The following is a 22,571-nucleotide window of genomic DNA, read 5'->3' on the forward strand; positions in this document are numbered from 1 at the left end:
TGTCTGTTCTGCCTCCCTTGCCAATGAGAAGGCGCAACATTGGTCGGGGCGGCCACTCGTGGAGAGTGGATGCTGCTGCAACCATTTTCTTTCCGGCCCAAGCCCAGATGGTCGTGTAGCTAGAGGTCCGAAAAGTGGCATTGGCTGGGAGAGAGGATAGGGAATGCTCGTTCAAGGCAGGGGGAAAGAAAGTACAAAAGGTCGAGAGGCCGCGGGGCTTGAAGCCTCGAATCACCCAGGTCCAGAATTCTCTTCAACTTCGTCTGAATGCACCTGATCTTGAAGGCGTAATCCTGTGCCAGTCGAAGTCGAGTCTACACTACTCTCCCACGTGGTCCCAGTATGAAGCTCTTCATTGCTGCTCTCCTGGTCGCGGCCAAGGTGGTGTCCGCCCACTTCGAGCTCCAATACCCATACTGGCGAGGCGACTCCTTCCTGCCGCCTGCGTCTCAGTATATCTTCCCATGTAAGTCGCCTCAGAGCACATCCTTCTCCCTGCCACCACTACCGGTAGGCCTCAACTTCATCGCAGTCGACTGAGCGTGGGTGCTGGCACAGGTGCAAACGTCAATACCACCGCCGAATCCAACGCCAACCGCACCCTCTGGCCCCTCGACGGCGGCTCGCTGGTGATCGATTTCCACCACCCATGGACGTATGTCGCATTCAACCTGGGCTTCGGCTCGGACATCGCGACCTTCAACATCTCCCTGAACCCCATGCTCCTCAACGAGACGGGCAACGGGACCATTTGCATTCCCAAGTGGACGCTCCCCGCGGACCTGGGCATCGTCGACGGCATGGACGCGTCCCTGCAGGTTATCACGATCGGGGACAGTGGGACTGCTCTGTACAACGTACGTCCTTCTTCCCTTGCCCGAACTTCCCTCGGCGATTGAGAGGAACCAACCCTTAATTAAGCCACCAGCTCACTGACTGGCTGACTGACCATGTCGTCGATGTTTTTAGTGTGCGGATATCAGATTCAGCGCCAACGCAACGACCTTGTCCGGCGACCAGTGCCAGAACTCGACGGGCGTTGAGATCTACCCGCTCGTTCAGCAACAGGCGAATGGATCCACTGCACAAGCGACAGCCACTGTCACGGTGACTGCGAGTGCAGCTGCGGCTACGTCGACCAATGGTGCGGCGAGGATGAGCACACAACATATGGCAGGCCTTGCTTGGAGCATTGGGTTCGCTCTTATCGTGACATATGCACTCGGGTTCTAGGGGCGATGATAACTTGGTGGCAGCGCAAGTCGGCGATTTTGCACTTTGCACTTAGAGCGGAAGAGCATCAAAATAGAGCGGCCTTCAGCTGGACTTGGCACAAGTTTGGCCTCGCAAAGGATGCAAGCTGAATTGCTCAGATATAGTTGCCTTTCCGGCAAAAGCGCACAGGTTGAGCAAGGTCTCTGGGGCTCGAAAGCCACTCGGTCCCCGACTTTGATTTCTGTTTGTTGTGCTGCAATTGCTCCGACTGCGACCCCCTCTCCTGCTCCCTCGTGGCCCAAGACCAAAGGACTCTCAACGATGAATGATCCATTTCGGCCGTGCTGGGAGTAGTGCAGATCCGTACCACAGATTCCGGTGGCTCGAGGCGCGATCTCTGAACTTCGTTGGGCTCTGTTGCTCGTTACTCCGCTCCAAGATTGGAATTCCTTCAGAGGTCGTGTATTATATTGAAAAAAGAGAATCTTCTTCCCAGAGACTAGGGACTGTGTCAGCTTCCCCCTCCAGATGCTGTGATCTGAGGTGTTGAACCACAGGGTAACAGGAGGATCAAAGGCACGTTTCCTTGTTTTTTCCACACTTGAATTCGCGCGGCAGCATGATGTATTGCCTTGTGTGACTTACGCCTGATATGCTGCAACAGGGTATAATCAAGACTTCCTCCCGAGCGATTAAAGCCAAGCGCAACTTAAGTTATCTATATTTCGCTGGTGTCACTCGGGTTTCGCATCTGACCCCCTCCTCAGGGTACAGGATGCTGTTGTCAAAGCCAGTATAGGCTATTATGAGGGTGAGAACTGGTACAATTCAGTCTATGGAAGATGAGAGAAGATGTCTCAACTATATAGACCGGGGATTTCCCACCTAGGAGCGAGTAGGGGGGTCACGTCATTTTGCCAACAAATTCGCTCTATTTCATTTATGTGCTTTCTAATGCCTATACAGCGACAATTGAATCTATTTGAGATCTCCCGTATGATTCGAAGCCTTTTCTTGTAGCCATTCTTCAGAAAATCCGTAGTCGATGTAGCCATTCGGGCTCTTGACTTTGTAGAAAGTGTCGCGTTGATATGGTGTCAGGGCCAGATTCTTCGCAGCTCTATATGGCAGGTCGGGATTTGAGATAAAGAATCTGCCAAACGCAATTGCTATGTCCCCGTCCTTGAGAGTGGTGTCAAGTGCTTGACTGGCAGTCGCCGGTGTATAACCTCCAGCGAGGATGATGGGGCTGCACTTCTGCCAAGCGGCCCTTGCGAAGTCGAGGCTATCCGTCTCAAGTGTCTTCGAATGTAAATCCACGTTTCCAGACACACGTGGTTCAATCAAATGGAGATAAGAAAGACCGAAGGTTTTCAGCTTCGAAATGAGATAGGTGAATTGAGGGATTGGATCCTCCATGCGCATTCCTTGGAAGGTACTGAAAGGCGACAGACGAATGCCCGTCCGTTCAGGGCCAATAGCGTCGCAGACTGCACGGACAATCTCGAGGCAAAATCGCGATCTGTTCTCGATGCTTCCTCCCCATTTATCGGTGCGTTGATTGCATGTGTCCTGGGTGAATTGGTCGATCAAATAGCCATTTGCTCCATGTATCTCGACGCCATCGAACCCAGCTTCGATAGCATTTTCAGCTGCCTGCGCAAAATCGTCGATACAATTCTGAATTTCTTCTTCCGTCATAGGTCGCGGTGTCGGATGCTCTGCGCTAATAGGGATTGCGCTGCTGCTGAGCATCTCTAGCCCTGCCTTCTCCAAAGCACTTTTCCGTGCAGCTCTTCCAACATGCCAGAGCTGGACGTATATGAAGGAACCTCGGTCATGCACCTCGCGAGTCACCTGCCGCCAATGATCGATCTGAGCCTGCGTGAAAATACCAGGCGCATTTTCATCCCTTCCACGTGATCTCGCCGCTATAAAATTGGATTCTGTGATAATGAGCGTCCCAGGAACAGAAGCCCGCTGTGAGTAGTATTCTACCATCATCTCTGGCGGAACATGCTCATCATCGGCCCTGAGACGCGTCATGGGAGCCATGACGATGCGATGTTTCAGAGAGCACATCCCGATTTGTAAGGGCTCAAAAAGCCGTGTCATGTTGGCAGATCACAACCTTCAATCTGTTCTTTTCTTGAAGTAGAACTACCTGTCGTGTCGCTGTCTTGCGTGCAGTGCGTGCAGCGTTGTCTTGCGGACTTCTTATGGCGACTCCATACTGTAACAAAAGTTCAGACTACTCATTGCTATTTCTATTGACTTAAGGTGTCGAGATAACGCCCTGCGGAGATTTGCCGTCCGTCGTCTCCGCATCATTTTCACCGGAAAATCGGACCCCGCACACTCTGGATATTCTTCGGCCACCTCCATTCATGTACCTTCAACCTCAGGGACGCTGGTCAGCTATACAATGCTGAACCGACATCACAAGAGAAAGGGTGCATCTGTGAAGCACAAATTCGACACTCTTGGAACAGAGTGGATGGCGACGGACTTGACCTCCCAGAGACTCACAATGTGGTGCGTGTACGCCTTATCGATACCACGGCCGTCATGACCGTCAAAGCACAAGCTTTCATTGAGTCTGTGGTCCCTGGACTGCAACAGATTGAAATACCAGATGCAGCCTTCCTCATTGACAATGAGGCCACCGGGCAGAAGGTGTTGTTCGATCTCGGAGTCCGCAAGGACTACTGGAATCTTCCACCCGTTCTCCTTAGTCTTCTTGCTCGTGGCGTCAGTGTTACCTCTCTCAAGACACAGAACGACATCACGGAGATCCTGGAAGACAATAAGATTGATCTTGGAGAGATATGTATGTCATGGTATTGACTTAGCAACAAGATCTACAGTTTGCATGCTGACACGGACTAATGCTCTCTCGAAATTACTAGCTTTTAATGGCCCCATTGACATCTACCTTCATGTAATCAATCTGACCTACCCGCCATGTCTCGGGGTCATCCAACCTCAGAGGGCTCCCCAAACTAATCTTTCTGACTTGTGACATTCCCCGCCACCGTCCCGTGGGCGTCTTCAAACCTCGCCCACGCGCTGTTCAACCCATAGACGACCGCATTTACAGTTACAGCGGGATTGAGATCGCCCGAGCTGATCTTCAGGGTATCGAGCTCCTGCTCGGGAAAGAACGTCACCGTGGCAGACGACTCGCCGCCATTAATGAAAACCTCGAGGATACTCCGGTCGATCACGCCCTCGACGCTCCAGGTGAGCGACGACGCCGAGGAATTGTACGGACAGCTCGTCGAGAACTTGTCGGTGAAGAACGGGTTATCGAACCCCCTGACGTTGCCGCGGTCGATGAAGAAGGCGCTGTCCGGGGCGAGGAAGTAGCCTGCCTTGAGCGACTCGCCGGAGCGGGACGACGAAAACGTGAAGTTGGCGGTGCCCGTGATGTTGGCCACGGGGATGTTGGTGATGTTGATTTGGAAGTACAGCGCCCCGGAAGTCACCGAGGAGTAATCGAGGCTCACGCTGCCGTTGCCCATCGTCTTTCGGACCAGGGCCGTGGTGTTGATCACAGGAGCCAAGCTGGATGGCGCCGACACCAGATCATAGCCAACCCGGCTGACGTTCTTCAGGTAATTGACGCGGGGGAGCGACATGGACGAACGCCAGCCCTCCGAAGGTCCCGTGGGGACCACTTGCGAGTACTGCCAGTTGCTCGTCCAGGCGATGGATATTTGGTCTTGGTCTCCGGGGATGCCATAGAAGAACTGACCTGCATAATTGTCTTTGCCGAAATCACCAATCCGTGCCGCGCCATCGACCGGTGTGAAGACGGAGCCATTAAACGAGCCTGGGAAGTACTGGGTTATCGAGCCACCGAGGGGAGCGCCGGGATTGATGCTCACGGCGAGCAAGTACATCGGCTCCTTTTGGCCCTCCATCCGAATCTCCACCAGGTTGGGGCATTCGTACTGGTCACCAAGCAGGCCATAATGAGAGAAGTTGTAGACATGCTGCCAATCCTTGAGGTTGTCGGACGTGAAGAAGCCCACTGTCAGAGCCTGCGCGTAGGCAACCACCATCACCCATTGCTGCGTGGGCGCGTGCCAGATGACCTTAGGGTCGCGGAACTGGCTCGAGTTGTCGCTAAGGACCGGGTTACCAGAGTAGGGTTGGAAGGTGTAGCCGCCATCAATAGAATACGAAAGTGCCTGTGTTTGCGATGTGGGAGTGTTGATGGTGTACACAGCCACCACACCATTGTCTTGATGTGGGAAGAATCCTGATGTGTTGTTCACGTCCACTACCGCCGACCCCGAGTAGATGTTGGAATGTGCGTCGGGAGGGAAGATGGCGATTTGTTGGTTCACCCAGTGGTATAGATCTTTGGAAGTCGCATGGCCCCAATGCTGGTTGCCTGCCACGACGCCTGTCGGATTGTCTTCTTACATTCAGTAAGGGGGCATTTTTTGGGAGCGGGCTGCACACGTACATTGATAATACAGGTGGTACGTGCCGTTCGCATCGACAAACATCCCATTGGGATCATTCATAAAGTCCTTGGGAGGGGAGAAATGGACTTGGGGGCGGAGAGCACCACTATAGTTTCCGGAAATTGGAACTCCTGTAGGAACCGAAGGCTCGACATATTTGGGAGTCTGAGCGTAGGTGGATGCAATCAAGGCAGCACATGCTATAAAGAGTAACGAAACCATGACAGCTAGCAGGCGAAGTGAGCTTCAGGGACTCGATACTAGATCGCAAAGCATTTGCTTCCTGTCCCCTCATGAGCTTAAATACATTGGACCACCGAAGCAATATTGATGTCTGTGCGGAGTCACGTCCTGTCTTGCAGCAAGATGCCGACGTCATTTCTCTGGGAAAATCCAGTGCGAATCATGTCAAATTGCGCGTGCAAAGTACGCACGGGCACCGTGCTCATCGCTCTCTGAGTCAAGAACCTGCGAGATAATCGGACCGATTAGAAAGAAGAAAATACCACTTGAAGCAGAGAAAGAGCTCCTAACCGGTCTTGTCCGTAATTCTGCATGCTGGTCTCCCAATGTTGCGGGGTACATGGTCCATACATGGGCTGCTGCATACGAAACAAGGATGTTTATTGGCTTGAAACGGGAGATGATGCATCAATCTATCTCAAAAGGTATTGGTTTCCTATTGTTCAGTCGAGCCAAATGCACTTTAACGCAGGAGCTGGGGCAGGGTCTCGTGCGAGGCTGCCCATTCCGAGCTTTGAGTGAAGGTGGTTGAAAGCCTCTCAGGCTCTGAGAGGGATCTGATTGGGCAACGGTGTTCCGTCGTCGGCATGTCGGCTACCAAGGTTTCAAAAGCCGCCATTGCGGGGCAGAACTTGGTCACGTGGACGCCCTTGAGTGGCTAGCTCGGTGAAATACGGAGAAATAATAACCCGCGCCGCCCACCGCTCTCCACCGGGCCCCCCAGCTTTTACCCCGTGGTCGTCTTAATCTAGCACAAGCTGACGGACGCCAGACAAGCATTTCTCTTCTGTCTGGGCTCCCCGCTTCAACTTCCCTAGCGATGAGCGCATTGTGCAACCTCGCGTCGAACTTTCCACCGTGAATTCTACCAACGAGGACACGGGATCGGCTGCGCTGATGTGACCCAAGTCTCTGAACCCTGGACCAGGACATTTCACGACCGCAAAGCTAAGACATGAATGGACAACGGCGTGTGATCTGTGGAGGGGGCCAAGGATCCAGCTTCATGCAGAATTGGGAATATTTCGCCGACACTCGGCGTAACAGCACTCAACCACTGCTGTCAACCACGACATTCAATGCGTTTGACGCTGGACGAGCTCCCTGAGCACATGCAGCATGTGTATTTATACCCGAGCGGCTTCCCCTCCCACGCCGTTCTCAAGATATAGGTTGGGAACTCGCAACCTTCAGCTTTTTGACTTCTCATATATTATCTGTCCCATTGTGAGCAGAGAAGCTCCCTAGCTACGACATCATGGCTATCCTCTTCTCAAAGCCTGCGGATACCCCAGGCTCTGCCTTGCCTGCGATCGTCATAGGATGTTTCGTAGCGTTTGGCGGTGTCTTGTGTAAGTCCCCCATACCACCCGACACCCGAATGCCGTTTCCCAGCTCTGTTGTATTTCCACAAGCTCTTGCTGACGTTCACATTTGATTGCAACAGTTGGCTATGATACAGGCACGATAGGCGGCATATTGGCAATGAAGTACTGGAGGAACCTCTTCTCGACTGGGTATATCAACCCAAAAGATCATTACCCAGACGTGACGGCGAGTCAGACATCTGAAATTGTCTCCATCTTGTCAGCTGGCACTTTCTTCGGTGCCCTGTTCAGTGCCCCTATAGCAGATTTCATGGGTCGCCGGCTAGCTAGTAAGTCTCTCTGCGCAATCCTGTCCCAGCTACCCCCTGGTCATCCCTGTTTCACTTCTACTATTATTGTGAAGCTATGGAACTTATACTGACATATCCCTCAAGTGATCTTCAACACTGGCGTCTTTACGTTTGGTGTTATTCTCCAGACGGCCGCCACCGCAATTCCGATGTTCGTCGCCGGTCGTTTCTTCGCCGGCCTCGGTGTTGGTCTCCTGAGCGCAACCATTCCACTATATCAGTCAGAGACAGCACCAAAATGGATCAGAGGAGCCATTGTCGGCTGTTATCAGTGGGCCAGTAAGTCTCCTATACCTCAAGCATATGACAAGGCTTCTCGGCAGCGTTCGCGACATACTGACGCTTCCTTACAGTTACGATTGGTCTCTTCCTTGCGGCCATTGTCCTTAATTCTACGAGGAACCGTAATGATACAGGATCTTACCGGATCCCTGTCGCTGTCCAATTCGCATGGGCCATCATCTTGGTGGCTGGCATGCTGATCCTCCCCGAAACTCCACGTTACTTGATCAAGAAGGGAAATGGTGAAAAAGCCGCAAAGTCCCTCGCCCGCCTCCGTAGACTTCCTACGGATCACCCTGCGATCGTTGAGGAACTGACCGAAATCATTGCCAACCATGAGTACGAGATGGCCATTGGCACAGCCTCTTACCTTGCCTGCTTCAAAGCTCCCATCAGGAAGCGACTGTTCACCGGGATGGCTCTCCAGGCGCTTCAACAGCTGACCGGTGTTAACTTCATCTTTTACTATGGCACGACCTACTTCACAAGCGCTGGCATACACAACCCGTTTATCATCTCCGTCATCACTGACGTCGTCAACGTCTGCAGCACGGTTCCTGGTCTGTGGATGGTCGAGCGTTGGGGGAGACGACCGCTGCTTCTCTTCGGTGCCATTGGCATGTCCGTCTGTCAGCTTATCGTCGCGAGCGTCGGCACCGCCAGACCTGGTGAGCCAGCCGCCAGCAATGCCTTGATCGCTTTCGTCTGTATCTACATCTTCTTCTTCGCCTGCTCGTGGGGCCCTTGCGCGTGGGTTGTAACCGGTACGTTGCTCTCTCGTATCAAATATTGCGATCCTGCTGACTCTTGCTCAGGGGAAATCTTTCCATTGAAAGCCCGGGCGAAAGGCTTGTCCATGACCACAGCCTCAAACTGGTTGCTCAATTGGGCCATCGCCTATGCCACGCCGTACATGGTGAACCCGGGCCCCGGGAATGCGTGAGTACCTTCAAGCTATCGTGCCAAGTGTCCTTGTCTGACTGTTCCACAGGAACCTTGGCTCCAAGGTTTTCTTCGTCTGGGGCGGATTCTGCTGCATCTGCTGCGCATTCGTATATTTCTTCATCTACGAGACGAAAGGGTTGACCCTCGAGCAAGTCGACGAGCTCTACGCGAAAGTCAGCTCCGCCAGAAAGTCGCCTGACTTTGTTCCAACTGTCCGCTTCACCGAGGTCAAGGACATGGGAGCAAACGAGGCTCGTCGCAGCACCTTGGCAGATCTTGAGCAGGCTGCAGTTCGTCGGAAGAGCTCGGCTGGCGTCCATGAGGAATATGTCAAGGCTTAAGGCTTGTTAGCTAAGCATCAGCAGCGCGGAGACTGATAAACGTTCAGTTTGGAGATGCGCAGACAATTACAACAGGATGGATGTCGTTGGAACTCCTACGAGGTGGATGGTCACACGAATTACCTTTCCCAAGCCTATGCTGTTGCTGGGTCACTAGGCATTGTGGAATTTTGGCCCGGAGCTGGTGGCCGGCGGTCTTATGCAAAGAATACTATCTTGACTATCTTAGATAAACGCACTACAGTTTCGTGGGCGTAGAGTGGCCTCTCGGCTTCTCCCTGATTGTTAACTTCGCACTTTAACCTACCAAATCACAACCTTGTGTCCAAGAATACATAGCTGGAAATCGGAGCGCGGACTCTGCGGTGATGCGTCTGAACATCCCTGGATCGAGCACCATCCTACATCCTGGGTGCCATCTGGTACTGTTTCATCACATTCTAGTGCCCTTCCCTCATTTTGCTTTACTTGCACGGATCTTGCCTTTCTGGACCCGAGTATCCACCACGTGGGTGGTTGAGACGCGCCACAAAAACAAGTCTCGGGGCGTCGAATCTCGAGAGAACCGCAGGCCACTACTCTGTACTAAGCGGACGCCACCTTTCTGGCCTGCAAGGTGGGACCATGGCTTAGCTATCGCAGCAATAAATACGCCAGGGGGAAAACGACAGTGTTCGCCACCGTCGCATCGCTACCTATGCAAGGGGTCGCTGATTTCTGCATAAAATTTCTCCCTGCGTCAGGCGAAATGAAGTGGCAGATGCCAACGCCAAACCGCGCAGCTACGCAGATGTAGTGGCAAGACGGGCGAAATGCGCGAATAACGAAAGGCTTGATGAGGCTTGGAGAAAGCTTGAACAACCTAACTTTAGGCAAGGCAGATCTCACCGTTTGACTGGCGCAATGCTTATCTTCCTGCCTCGACAGCTACTTGTAGGCTCGACAACCCCGGACCCATCATGTGCACGTCCCCCAAGCGAAGATTGTCGGCGCATCGATATCATTGGAGAGGCTACGGGTGTTGACGTATCCGTCGCTGCACAGCCCCCGGCAGTCTTACATACATAAAACGCGGAGATTGCTATCGCACGACTCTGCTACGCCCACAGGTCCCCATTATGGAGTCGAAACAAAGGAGCACCAACTTTGAACAAAGGAAAGACAGCAACTCCACTGATCAGGTATCTGATTCCTCTCAGAAAACCGCGGGTCGGTATTCCTGCACTCGCTGCGGCCAAACGATGGACTCAGACCGTGAGGGTGAACACGAAGATTGGCATCTTGCACTGGAAATGCAGGCGCACGAAGACGAGGGCGCTGTAGCTGCCGCAAGTACGACTCAGGCCACTAAAGCTCCATTGCTGGACCTTAAACCAGCCGTCGACGCGAAAAGGGATCATCCTCCTGCTTATGCGCCGCCATCGCATCCGCCGCCGAAGAAAGTCGCGAGCCGGACAACGGCAGTGCGTCCCCATACCAATCAGGTCATTGAGGCTGGCAAAGTTCGTGCTAGAGATGAGGTTAGTTTGCGTTTTCAACCAGATGCGACCATCGCAAACCACCAGGCTAATGTTTCCAATAGCAAAAAATGCAGAATGCCTTGCAAAGGCTTCAATACCAGTATCAAATCTACAACAGTGAAATCGAGCCTGAACACGAGACAGACTCATACTGCAGCTGCCCCATCCATGTCTATCAGAGTATGAAAATGGGCCGGTACGGAGTGCAGGATATGTGGTCAAAGGCAGTCATGTATCCCGGTCAGCATTGTCGTTTTGATGCTCTTCGCGCCCTGTGTGAATCGGCTGACCCCTTCGTCTTCTGCTCGACTAGGCGAGAAGGCTTATAATGATAACCCTCAGAGTCTGGGCATAATTAGTCGGAATCCTTACAGACTTCGCGTTGTGTCGCCATACGGTTACACGTATTCTAGTTGGAGCGTGCCAACCCCTCGGCCAAAATACCACGCCATGTCCATCCACCAGACCATTGCCCTCAATAATCGCCTGAATGCCGAAGCCCAAGCCAAGATTGACGCGTTGGAACCAACGGTCGATATCTGGAACGATGCCGCCCTGGAAGCCGCAATGTCTCAGTTGAGCGTCATGGCAGCCAATGACAAGAAGCGATCCACCAAGGCAGGCGGTGAGAAAGATTCAGACGAACTGCCACAGAAAGGGACCTCTTCCTCTGCGGATGCAGGTGTAGAGAGGCCCGCCAAGGCATCGAGGCTTTCAAGTTTCAGGCAGGCCATCGGCATCAAATCTTCGCAAGAGAAAGCAGTCGGAAAGGCCGAAAAGATGGTGGATCGAGGCCATGAGCTTCGCAACGCAATTCTGGCTGAGGAGGAAGGCAGGTGGCCTGACGAGCAGTGGCGGCACATTGTGGCAGTATACCAGGAGAAGGTGGGCATGACCGGAAAGATTGCTTACCTTCGAGCTCGCCAGCCCATCCAGTATCTCCATCTACTGAGGGCCGGCTACTTTGAACCTATCCCTGTCGCCTGGGCCACCCAGGCTTCCAACCCACTAAAATTCAGCATTGAAGCAGCCGCCGGATGGAGGGGGATTACCCCTGCCTGGCGAGGGTACGAGGACACCGCCGAGGAGCGGCTCTACTGGGTCTTGAACCACCGAGAAGGCAGTGTTGGATTGAGGATGAAGCCAGACTTTATTTCCGAGATGGACATGGCTCGTGCCAGAATGGCTACAGCGGTCGAGCCGCCTCCCGAGTACTACTCAGCCACCGACACTTGCCACCTCCAACATACCTCTGTCGGCTACTCCAAACAAGTCATGCCTAAACCCTTCGTGGCTTACGATCGACCTGAGGTGCCGACAGACGACACCATGATTCTTTTGGATGTCTCTGGGTCCATGGGCTTTGAACCAAGGCGACCAAGATACGACCAGTATCTTATCACGGGTTTCACCAAATCTACCCAGCCCAAGAACAAAGGTATCACCTGCAAAATGACGGTGGCTCTCGAAAGCAAGACTGACTGTGCGAGCAGATGTGGCCAAAGCAATCATCCGACGCTTCACCGATGCCATGACAAATCACGACCACCAATTTCGCGGCTATGATCTGACCACTTTCTCAGATTCCGCAGAATATATTGGCACTATCAACCATCAGAACCTCAGCAACATGTGGGGCAGGATCAGAATCGGAGGAGGCACGCGCGTCATGACAGGATGGCAGAAAGTCAAGGAACTGCATTTCCAGAAGCATTCCGAGTCCGCCACGCACCATCCGGTGTATGGTTGGCAAGCTGGGCCAGAAACACCCATGCTGCGCCTGCTTCTCCTGCTCGACGGCGAGGCTATGGACATGGACGAGTTCGAGCTGGACCTCCTCGGCCTTTCGTGGGCTCACGTTACCATCTTCCTGATTGGGGTGGACGGATGCCCGCATCACCATCGTCATGCCAACGAATTACAACGCATCAGCGACGTCAACCACCACGTCTCTTTCGTCGATGCGCAGGGCAACACGCCGGAGCGGTTTGTGACGCATGAGCTGCTCAAGAGGCACTTGGGCTATGAGGTGTCGATGACCGAGTTTGAACAGATGGAGGAGTTGCCGGAATACACAGCGTGAAATTACTGACAGATAAACTCCGGTAGTGATGTACCAGAATACTCAGCGGCGGATCCTGACCTCTCCAAACTCCATTTCCGTTTCCAGACTGGAGTAGTCAATAACACACCCTCCACATCACGGTTGATCGAGCTATCTCAACAGATGAGCAGTCCAAGTGCTTGGCTCCTATGCGGCTGGCCTGCCAAGCAGCCAAACCCGGCCTCTGGAGATGTAGGTTTCAATTTGCCGATTGAGATTCCCATTTACCGTCAATGTGCGGGAAATACAACTCCCCGTAACACCACTTTGATGAAGATCGCAGGCAGCAAGCTCACGAGGAAATGATAAATGCTGATGGAAACCCGGACCTTGATCATGGTCAGCCTCTGTATCAGAGACCAGCGGTCAAAGCATCCGACTTGATTGACTTCGCATCAGCATCAGCATGGCGGTCCTTGGGTTTCCAGAAAAAGAGATAGCCGACCACGTCGAAGGGGATGAGGAGACTGATCTCGAGAATGTGCCAGGCACTGATCGCCGCGAGCTGTCTTCTCTGGCAGCCACCGAGTTGGCCTCGTACAACCGGAAAATGCTCGTCAAGCTGGACGTGGTTCTCGTACCCACGATGGCAATGCTGTACCTGCTGGCGTTTCTGGATCGTGCCAACATAGGGAACGCGCGTGTTGCCGGTCTCCAAGAAGACCTTCGAATGAGCAGTCATCAATACTCTACCGGTGAGTCCATGCTACCTTTGAAAACCTGCAGTGGTGGCGGACATATCACTAACATTGGCCGTGATAGCGGTAACTGCCACATATGTGCTCTATGTAGGTCTCTTTGCCCGGCAATGGGAAAGAAGGCTAAACCAAAAATCCTAGATTGCCGCCGAGCTTCCGTCCAACTTGATATTGAGGAAAATCGGCCCGCGCCTCCTCTTATCCGGCCTGTGCTTTTGCTGGGGCGTCGTCACAACCTTGCAATCGCAGGTCAACAGCTACTCTGGCCTGCTGGCCGCTCGGCTCATCCTGGGCATGGCTGAAGGAGGTATGTCGCTTGTCATTCGGAACTGACGGTGTCAACTCGACTGGACTGCCTCGAAATCATGGGAGGGTGTTGGCTAATGCGTCTCTCAGGCCTGTTCCCGGGCATCAATCTCTATCTCAGCATGTTTTATCGACGTGACGAACTTCAACTGCGTATTGCTCTCTTCTACTCTGCTGCTGCCCTGAGCGGAGCATTCGGCGGCTTATTGGCAGCTGCAATTGAGAAGATGGACGGAATCGGAGGCCTGGCTGGCTGGCAATGTAAGCATTTCACGCTCATGGGCGGTCAAACACCATGACAGCGACACTCCAACGGTGAAAATGAGGGTCCCATGCTGATTCTCTGGGATATCATCAGGGATCTTCTGCCTTGAAGGCCTCTTCACCGTCTGCTTCAGTGTTGTGGCTTTCTTCGTGTTGCCCAACCATCCCAGCGAGGTCCGCACCTTCATTGCTGAAGAAGCCAAACGCTATGCAGACCGCCTGCGGCTTGACGCGGAGTTTCCCAACACGGAACGAGTGACACTGAAAGGAGTCCTATCGGTCTTTACGACTCCCCACATCCTGATTTTGTTTCCCATTATGTTCGCCTCAGCGTGTTGTCTGTTCAGCATGGCGTACTTTACGCCCACCATCGTGGCCGGCATGGGGTATAGCTCGACGCGTACGCAGCTGATGACAGTGCCGCCGTTCGCAGTGGGATTCGTCGTCTGTGTGACCACCTCGTACCTCTCCGATCGACACAGAAAGCGTGGATTGGCCGCCATTGTCACTGGAATGGTGGCACTCGTCGGCGTCATCATGTTCTACCGAGGTCGCAGCAACGCGGTTCGCTATGCCTCCCTATTCCTTGTTATTTCTGGGCTGTACGCCAACGGCCCGTGCTACTTGTCCTGGATCCCCAACAACACGGCAGCCCACACCCGGCGGGCCACGGCAATCGCGACCTGTTTTGTGTTCACCAACTCGGGCGGAATCCTGAGCGCGTGGATCTTTCCCTCGGAGCAGGCGCCTTACTACCCCTTGGCGTCCAAATTGATCCTATCGATGACCGTGGTGACGCTTGTCTTTACGGTGGCAGAGATGTGGATGCTCGCATGGCTCAACAAGAGAAAGGAGACGCCGGAGTACAGAGAAAAGCTGCTGGGTCAGGTCCAGGGGATGGACCTGGCCGAACAGTTCGTCAAGCTAGGGGATGCACATCCTGACTACAAGTATTTTCTCTGAGCGTGGCTGTGTCGTGGTGCCCACCATGATGATATGGGCAGATTGCGTCAGATACCGTGTACCAAAGTGACCGACAGCTTGTCCAAGTAGTCGTACTCAATTCCACACAGTCGAGCAGCTTCATCAAAGGGGGCTATTGGTGGGATGCCGTTCCGCTGTGGTAAGCGATGGCTTTTCTTTCAGCACATATCTGATCCAGTTCGCCACGAGATTTCTCGACGTGGAGAACATCGAATGCTGATTGTAGTCCGTCCCACCTATAAAGCGGCAGATTGGGGAACTCCTCAATGATATACTGCGTGAGCGGAACTGGAATAGCACTGCAGTTGAAACCCCCCGACCGGAATTTGTCCTGTCTCTCCATCTGCGTCTTACGTCTAGCTGGAGTAAATCTGCTTATCAATCAATGTCATTCAATCATTCGAGGACAAACCCTTGCGATCCATATTTACTCGGCCCTTCCAGGAATTCGATGGCGCGGCCGGACTACTAGAGGGGATAGAGACTCTCGGGGCATTTCCCGTGCGGAGTCGTCATAATATCAAGTTCCGGACTCGGGTACAATTAAAAGCACCTCAGACCCTTTCCAACAGCATCCGGCCTCCTCTTATACGCCTTGCGGCAAACTACATTAACTCCTTCTGTTGACATCATGTCCGACTCCCAAGCGTGGCTCATCGCCTTCGAGGAGCACTGGATCTCGAAACATGTCCAAGAATACTACGCAAAGCAGGGCAAGCCGGACCCATACTCAGGATCCGCGTTTAGTGTCTTTCGCTCGGCTCTCGAGACGGTAGGAGAAGGTCGAATCGCCGACAACGAGCGAGGCCGCGTGCGTCTCCAGGTCATCTCTCACGCGCCCAACACGATCCCCGTCGACGCCGCGACCTGCACCGCCGCCAACGACGAGCTGGCCCAAGCAGTCTCCCACCACCCCGAACGCTACCGTGGCTTTGCGCTGCTGCCGACCGGCGACCCAGCCGCAGCGGCCACAGAGCTCTCCCGTGCCGTGACCCAGCTGGGGTTCGTGGGCGCGATGATCGACAACACGACCGAGGGGCGCTTCTACGACGACGAGTTCTTCTGGCCCATCTTCGCCGCCGCCGAGAAGCTCGACGTGCCCATCTATCTGCACCCTAATTACAACGAGCAGACGGCCGACATCCTGTACAAGGGCAACTACTCGCCAGCGATTGCGCGCTCGCTGAGCACCAACGGCTGGGGCTGGCATGCCGAGTGCGGCACGCATTTTTTGCGCCTATTTGCTTCGGGCCTGTTCGACAAATACCCACGCCTCAAAATGGTGCTAGGCCACATGGGTGAGATGCTGCCATTCCAGCTCGACCGCATCATTTACTGGGTCGAGACGATGTGGCCCAAGAGCCTGCAGCGGTCCTTGCGCAGTGTCTGGGACGAGAATGTCTGGATCACCACCAGTGGCATGTTCTCGCTCAGCCCCGCGGCGTGCTTGCTGAGACAGTGCAAGCCGGACCGCGTCTGTTATTCGGTCGACTATCCGTTTGTGTCCAACGAGGCAGGGCTCCAATTTATGGAAGAGCTGCGCGCCTCCGGCCTAGTCGGCGCGGAACAGCTCGAGGCAATTGCGCATGCGAATGCGGCCAAATTGCTCAAGCTGGAGGTGTCGTGATGATATTACAAGTAACCCGTAGGCGACTAAGCTATATAAAAATGAGAAAATTGATTGATTGAAGCGCGTTCTCCAGATGCCAGGGGATCCGTCTTAGTTCTCAAAACAATCCTTGACACCTCTCCATCTCGGAACCTCTCCACGGCCCGACGGTATCCTCACGGTCTTGGCCCAGGTGTAATCGTGGAGCGTCTCGATACAGTGCTCCCGACCAAATCCACTCGACTTTGTGCCCCCAAAAGGCGTCCCGAGGGCGTTTCGGTGGTAGTTGTTGACAAAGACTATTCCGCTCTCTACGTCGCGGGCCGCCCGCCACGCCCGATTCATATCACCCGTGTGGACCGCACAAACCAGCCCGTACTCGGATTCATTGGTGATGGCTATGGCTTCTTCGTACGTCTTGAATTTGGTGACCGTCACGACGGGACCGAACATCTCCTCCTTGGCGATGCGCATGTCTCGCTTAACGTTGGTGAAGAGTGTAGGAGGCATGAAGAACCCGTTGCTCAGTCGCGGGTCTGTGGGTAGCGCTGCCTGCGCCGCGATGGTGGCTCCTTCGATCACACCCACCGTCAAATACTCCAGGACCTTTTCTTGTTGGATTCTGCTGACTACGGGCCCGACGTGCGTGTCGTCCGAGAGACCTTCGCCCACTTTCAGTTTCTTGACGGCGGCCGAGAGCTGCTGGACGAACTCGTCGTGAACCGATTCGTGGATCAAGATTCGCGACGCGGCGGTGCACGCTTCGCCCTTGTTGTAGAACCCCCCTTCCAGGGCGTCTTGCACTGCGTCGTGGATGTTGGCGTCCTCAAAGACAATGAAGGCATTTTTCCCGCCCAGCTCGAGGACCACGGGTGTCACTCTCGCCAAAGCACTCTGGCCCACCATCGCTCCGCCGGCCGTGGAGCCGGTAAACGAGATCTTGCGTACCAACGGGTTGCTGATTAGTGCTTGTGGAACGGCGATGCCCTTGGCTGGAACAACGTGAATGACATCTTTGGGGAAGACGGTGTCGAGAATCTCGACAATGCGAATGACGGTCAACGGGGCCTGTTCCCCGGGCTTGAGCACGACGGTATTGCCCGCCGCCAGGGCCGGAGCCAGCTTTCCGCCCGTGTGGATGGGCGGCCAGTTGAAGGGAATGATGCCGAGAACAACTCCAAACGGCTCACGGACCACCGATGCATAGATGCTGCCCTGGTCGTAGAATTCCGAGGGCAGTTTGTCTATGAGACCTCCGAAATATCGGAAGACTTGAACCAAAAAGTTGACGTCGGCTGGGCGAGCGTCCCTGAAGGGCTTTCCATTTTCCTGCGAGAGGCAGGTGGCCAGCTCGTCGGCGTGTGCCTCGAGAGCGTCTGCGGCCTCGAGCAGTATAGCAGCCCGTTGTTGGGGCGACCGTAGCCTCCAGTCCGTTTGAAATGCCCGGTGAGCAGCCTCCACCGCCTGATGTGCCTCCGCAGGACTGGCACCTTGCACCACCCGGAGAACCTTCCCAGTGGCGGGATTGAAAACTTCAAACAAGTCCTCACTGCGATCTGAGGACCACCTGCTGCGGACGACCACCTTCTCTCCGGACATGACGTAGACCGGAGCTGGCTAATGCTAATGTTAGCTATCTCCAAGATCTAGGCTCGACATGAATCGCCGGATCCAAATATATTCAGACATCGCCTGAGGCGTCGGCGGACGATATCTCTAGATCCGTTATCCCCGGCCTTGTCAGCATGTTCGCACAGACGGGGAAATGAGATGAACGCTGAGGATCGGTGAATACAATCGTGGATGCGGCAAATGTAGAGCGCCAGCGTGGATGATGATTGGCTGCGAATCGTCGAGGACTGTGATTGGCTGGTTTGCGTCCTTCAAGCCGATGTATGTGCACGTGACTTGACTTCGGGTCATCATGTGACAACAAGTATTACTATGGCTCAAATGACACAATTCTAGAGTCATTTTAGCTGCGAAGTACCTTTTTACTATCTGTATTCTATGCCCCTGGACTGTCTGACAATGGTCGCCGGTCAGAGCGCCATCCGCTCCCGTAAACATACCTAGGGCCATAGGTGTTTAGGTACTTGGTTCGTTCTCATCTTCATATGTACTTCGAACCCCCGACGGCAGCCTGGCCATTTACCGACCTTCAACTTATTTTCGAGTCTAGTGCCGCTGCTGCCGGCAAATGCCATGCACCTCTGATGGCTGGACGCCCGAGGAAAGCCTGCGACCGATGCAATAATCAGAAGGTAGGCCAGAATATTCCATCTCAGACTCCCCGTCGGTGCAGTCGGGCCTTGCTGTCATCATGCTGTCCCACAGCGAATGTGGTTGCTGACATGCCGTTGTCTACAAGGTTCGCTGCCGCAATGTCGGCCCTGGTAGCTGTGTAAGATGCCAACGACTTCGGTATAGATGTTCTCACGAAGACGCGCCGTCCGGTTCGACAATCAACCCACATCAAGTACCCGAGTCGCAATACCCCGTGCCGCTCTCTGCAGCGCCAGACGCCATCTCTGAGCAGACCAGCGATACTGATGTCTTACATGTATCTCCACCGCCCAACTGGACGACCACGGCGCAGCCGACTTTTCAGACCAACGCCAGCGCCGGATACTGCAGGATCCCACACGCGCTCGCTTTGGACCTTACCGCACTCTATTTTAGCCACGCCTACAATGCCAGCCTGCTGCTCCACCAAGAGACATTTTTGGCAGAAGTGAGGGCAGGTGCGGCAAATCCTCACGTGCTGTTGAGCGTGTGTGCGTTTGCGTCAAAGTACGCAGCCTCCCTCAAACCCCTTCGTTGAAATGAGCTCATGCCATAGAGATTCTACCGAGGACCCTCCGGCTATCATTCCTTGACAGAGGCAGGATTCGGGCGAGAATGGGCACGTTCTGCTGAGTCCATGGTTGCCGCAGAGCTGGGAGAGCCTCGAGAGGAGAACATTGTCACCTACATCAACCTTGCGCTCTACTGGTACAGCGAGGGCGCGTGGCGCAAGAGCTTCATCTACAAATGTATGCCATCGGAAGTCCCTGGCTTTGGGTTGATTGCTAACTTTGTGGCTCGGCCTTTAGGGAATGGGGTCCAAATTGCATATGTCCTCGGCATTCCAGCGGGGCGTCAAGAGCCCAATGCGAAGCCACTCGATGTGGAAGTGAGACGACGTCGTTTCTGGGCGTGTGCATGCATGATGTTGTTTGGCTCCAAGGCCGATTTCGCCATGAACAACTTCTCCCAGGCCGCTGCACGACTCCGAACCCCGTGCCCGGAGAGTCAATTTCAGGCAATGGGTAAGACAAACGCAAGTGTGGTAAGAAGTAGTGAGCCCAGCATCTATGCGGTGCTCATTGATATTCTGATGATCTGGTAACCACTGCGATCGCTTAGACCTACAGAGGTAGGCTTACATTTGATAGGAATGACATCTACTATTCGGTCAAGAACGGCAACAATCAACTCGACAACCTTCAGACCCTTCATTCCAGAGTCGAAGCCTGGAACAGCTCGATTCCCGGAGCGTGGAGGTTCACACCGACTCTCCTTGACTCCTCTGCGACTCATTTGCCATTCTACATCCTTCTCCACATCTTGTATCATCAAAGTCTCTGTACGCTGCACTCATCCATCGTCCCTCTCTTCTCGTGGGGTCATTCGGAGCCGGGACTCAATTTTGCCCGTCAGACCTCGGCCCAGGAAGCCTTTGAGCGAGCTTGCTCCGTCTCGACTTGCCTAAAGGCCATCCTCCAGTCTTCCTTGAGCCCGGATCGCATTCCTAGTTTCGTCGGGTACGCAGCATACGCGTCCTGCGCCGTCCAGATCCCTTTTCGGTGGTGTACAGATCCAGTGGTGCGGGCACGTGTGTCGGCCAACCTTGTGGCAAATCTCAAGATCATGCAACAAATGGGGCTTTACTGGCGATTCATTTCTCTTTTGGTGAGAGACAGCCTGAAGCATGAGCAATTCAATGACTGACCGGTGGCTTGTAGTGCACCAATGTCATGGCCATCTACTCGACCGTCGAGAAAGACCGGCCTGATTTGCATGGCGAGCCGAAAGTCTTGACTCCCAATCAGCTGTGTAATCGCTACGGTCACGGTCGTGCGCATACCTCGATCCTCAGTCACAACGAGATCGTGTGGAACCGAGGATCGATGGCCGAGCGCGATGCCGAAATTGTCGATCTTGGATTACAGCCAAGTGAAAGCCAGCACGGTGCAGTAGACGAAGGCGAGTCACCTTCAAAGCATGCACAAAAAAGCCAGATAACTGACCGCGCCTTCACGCGCCACAGGAGCCATTTCGTCCCTCATCGAAGAAGTCTCAAAGAATAGCAATCCAGCCAGTCCACCCGGCAATCCACTTCTAATGCTGGAGCCGAATATGTTCGATTCTCTGCCTGACTACAGCACCAACGAGTATCTTGTTCCCAGCGAGCAGGTCTCGTCATTCGACTACTGGCTTGATCAATTCGACGCCGAGATTGACTTTAATGTCAATTCCAAACAATAGCCTTAGTCCCTAAGGCTGTGCAAGGACGCGTGGGAATATGATGTTGACAACTAGACAACTAGTGGTCACGGGGCTTCTTCGTCTCTTCATTGCATATCAAAAGCACTGCTTTGGCTGGAAGATCAAATGGATATTTCACCCTGCATGTATCGGAACATCATTTCCAGATAGCCAAAAACTTAGCCCAACGTGCTACAATACTCTTCAAAATCTCTTTCGTTTGAATTTAGATTGTGGAAGTGTCAGATTGGTCTCTAAAATGCTGAAGTACCAGCCTCACAAGTCTCTTGCAACTGGCGCGAAGGACCATAGGCCGGATTTCCTGATAGCTCTATGGAAACTACCCTATCTACCTGCCACAACTGTCCTGGACAATAGGCTCTAACGACTGTTCCAGCGATGTTGCTCTTTGAAAATCTGTTCGAAACATTTCCTTGCCATAGAGGTGACGTCTAGGCCACCTGGATAATCTATATAAACTCTTCATTAGTATATAGGATAGGGAGACTTGAAGCCATTGAGCAATCGAAAGACAGGATCAAGAAGGTCTGGATGGCGAGTCATGGATTCCGATCATCTAGTTGAGCGACTTCCAGCTACATAACCTGCCCATGGAGACGGTTCAGATGCTGCTGCCGCTGGATGCCCCCAACTGCACGGATTTCTTCGCCAGGGTGCACCACGCTCAAAATGTAGAACACAGGTCTGAACAGTAATTACTTCCACCTCCCCGTCGCATACCACAGGCGTGCGTACTCTGTCGTGGACGTATCATGGCAGCGAGATGTATAGACTTCAGGTTCCCTGAGCATAAAGTGACGATCTTCACCGTTCCATACATTGGTCAGGACAGACTGAAGCCATCAACCCTCAAGGTATCGCTCTAGGCCCCATCAAACAATTACAAGAGACGCCCACCTAAATCAGACAGCTTCTCGCTCGGTGCTAGCGAGGCAGGCTGCGTGCTGCCCGAAACACAGCTGCCTTCGACATGGACCAAATCCTCCTCGACCGCCATGCCACCAATCGTTAACGCCTTGCAATCCTGCAGCACAAAAAACAGCCTCGCCCACTGCGACTGCGACGGGTTCCTCCAACCATGCATCGTAGCCCGCTGGATGACAATGTCGCCCCTGTTCATGACCGCCCTCTCTCCCGAGTCCAACACCATCTCAATCGTGCCCTCGACCACGACCCCGTAGTCCAAGCTGCACGTTCGGTGCATGATCGCCTCCCGTCCCGGCCCAATGTCCACCACCCGACACACCGTGCCGGAGGGGACAACCAAGCCCGGCCCGCCCGCCACCATCAGGGCGTTGTGTTTCTCGATATCTTCGTCGCCCGAGAGCTGGGGCGGGAACGAAGTTGTGTACG

General features: G+C 53.8%; 7 protein-coding genes across 7 annotated transcripts; 5 read left to right on the plus strand and 2 right to left on the minus strand.

Annotated features, from left to right (window-relative positions):
* The first annotated feature begins 238 nt into the window (after positions 1-238).
* On the plus strand, positions 239-1,934 carry PV07_01431 (uncharacterized protein). Its single transcript, XM_016387952.1, has 4 exons — positions 239-466; positions 559-857; positions 970-1,791; positions 1,880-1,934. Exons 1-3 carry the CDS (start codon positions 343-345, stop codon positions 1,231-1,233), a joined length of 687 nt encoding a protein of 228 aa, XP_016254880.1. The 5' UTR covers positions 239-342; the 3' UTR covers positions 1,234-1,791; positions 1,880-1,934.
* A 193-nt stretch (positions 1,935-2,127) lies between these two features.
* Positions 2,128-3,330, minus strand: PV07_01432 (uncharacterized protein; the record flags this gene model as incomplete). Its single annotated transcript, XM_016387953.1, has 1 exon — positions 2,128-3,330. One exon carries the CDS (start codon positions 3,328-3,330, stop codon positions 2,194-2,196), a length of 1,137 nt encoding a protein of 378 aa, XP_016254881.1. The 3' UTR covers positions 2,128-2,193.
* Positions 3,331-3,783: 453 nt separating this feature from the next.
* Positions 3,784-4,062, plus strand: PV07_01433 (uncharacterized protein; the record flags this gene model as incomplete). Its single annotated transcript, XM_016387954.1, has 1 exon — positions 3,784-4,062. One exon carries the CDS (start codon positions 3,784-3,786, stop codon positions 4,060-4,062), a length of 279 nt encoding a protein of 92 aa, XP_016254882.1.
* Positions 4,053-5,948, minus strand: PV07_01434 (uncharacterized protein). Its single transcript, XM_016387955.1, has 2 exons — positions 5,693-5,948; positions 4,053-5,641 (listed from the first exon to the last, which is right to left on the minus strand). Exons 1-2 carry the CDS (start codon positions 5,913-5,915, stop codon positions 4,218-4,220), a joined length of 1,647 nt encoding a protein of 548 aa, XP_016254883.1. The 5' UTR covers positions 5,916-5,948; the 3' UTR covers positions 4,053-4,217.
* Positions 5,949-7,113: 1,165 nt separating this feature from the next.
* On the plus strand, positions 7,114-9,447 carry PV07_01435 (uncharacterized protein). The gene is made up of 6 exons (XM_016387956.1): positions 7,114-7,288; positions 7,384-7,593; positions 7,699-7,893; positions 7,968-8,660; positions 8,712-8,835; positions 8,888-9,447. The coding sequence occupies exons 1-6, from the start codon at positions 7,195-7,197 to the stop codon at positions 9,180-9,182; spliced, it is 1,611 nt and encodes a 536-aa protein (XP_016254884.1). The 5' UTR covers positions 7,114-7,194; the 3' UTR covers positions 9,183-9,447.
* A 2,144-nt stretch (positions 9,448-11,591) lies between these two features.
* Positions 11,592-12,851, plus strand: PV07_01436 (uncharacterized protein; the record flags this gene model as incomplete). The annotated part of the gene is made up of 2 exons (XM_016387957.1): positions 11,592-12,140; positions 12,196-12,851. Coding segments are annotated over 2 exons (1,139 nt in total), but the record flags the coding sequence as incomplete, so codon positions are not given.
* A 6,170-nt stretch (positions 12,852-19,021) lies between these two features.
* Positions 19,022-21,391, plus strand: PV07_01437 (uncharacterized protein; the record flags this gene model as incomplete). Its single annotated transcript, XM_016387958.1, has 7 exons — positions 19,022-19,038; positions 19,098-19,460; positions 19,512-19,702; positions 19,763-20,054; positions 20,105-20,621; positions 20,675-20,900; positions 20,980-21,391. The coding sequence occupies 7 exons, from the start codon at positions 19,022-19,024 to the stop codon at positions 21,195-21,197; spliced, it is 1,824 nt and encodes a 607-aa protein (XP_016254886.1). The 3' UTR covers positions 21,198-21,391.
* Positions 21,392-22,571: the final 1,180 nt, after the last annotated feature.

Source organism: Cladophialophora immunda, assembly GCF_000835495.1.
Source record: "Cladophialophora immunda strain CBS 83496 unplaced genomic scaffold supercont1.1, whole genome shotgun sequence".
In the NCBI taxonomy this organism is placed as follows: domain Eukaryota; kingdom Fungi; phylum Ascomycota; class Eurotiomycetes; order Chaetothyriales; family Herpotrichiellaceae; genus Cladophialophora; species Cladophialophora immunda.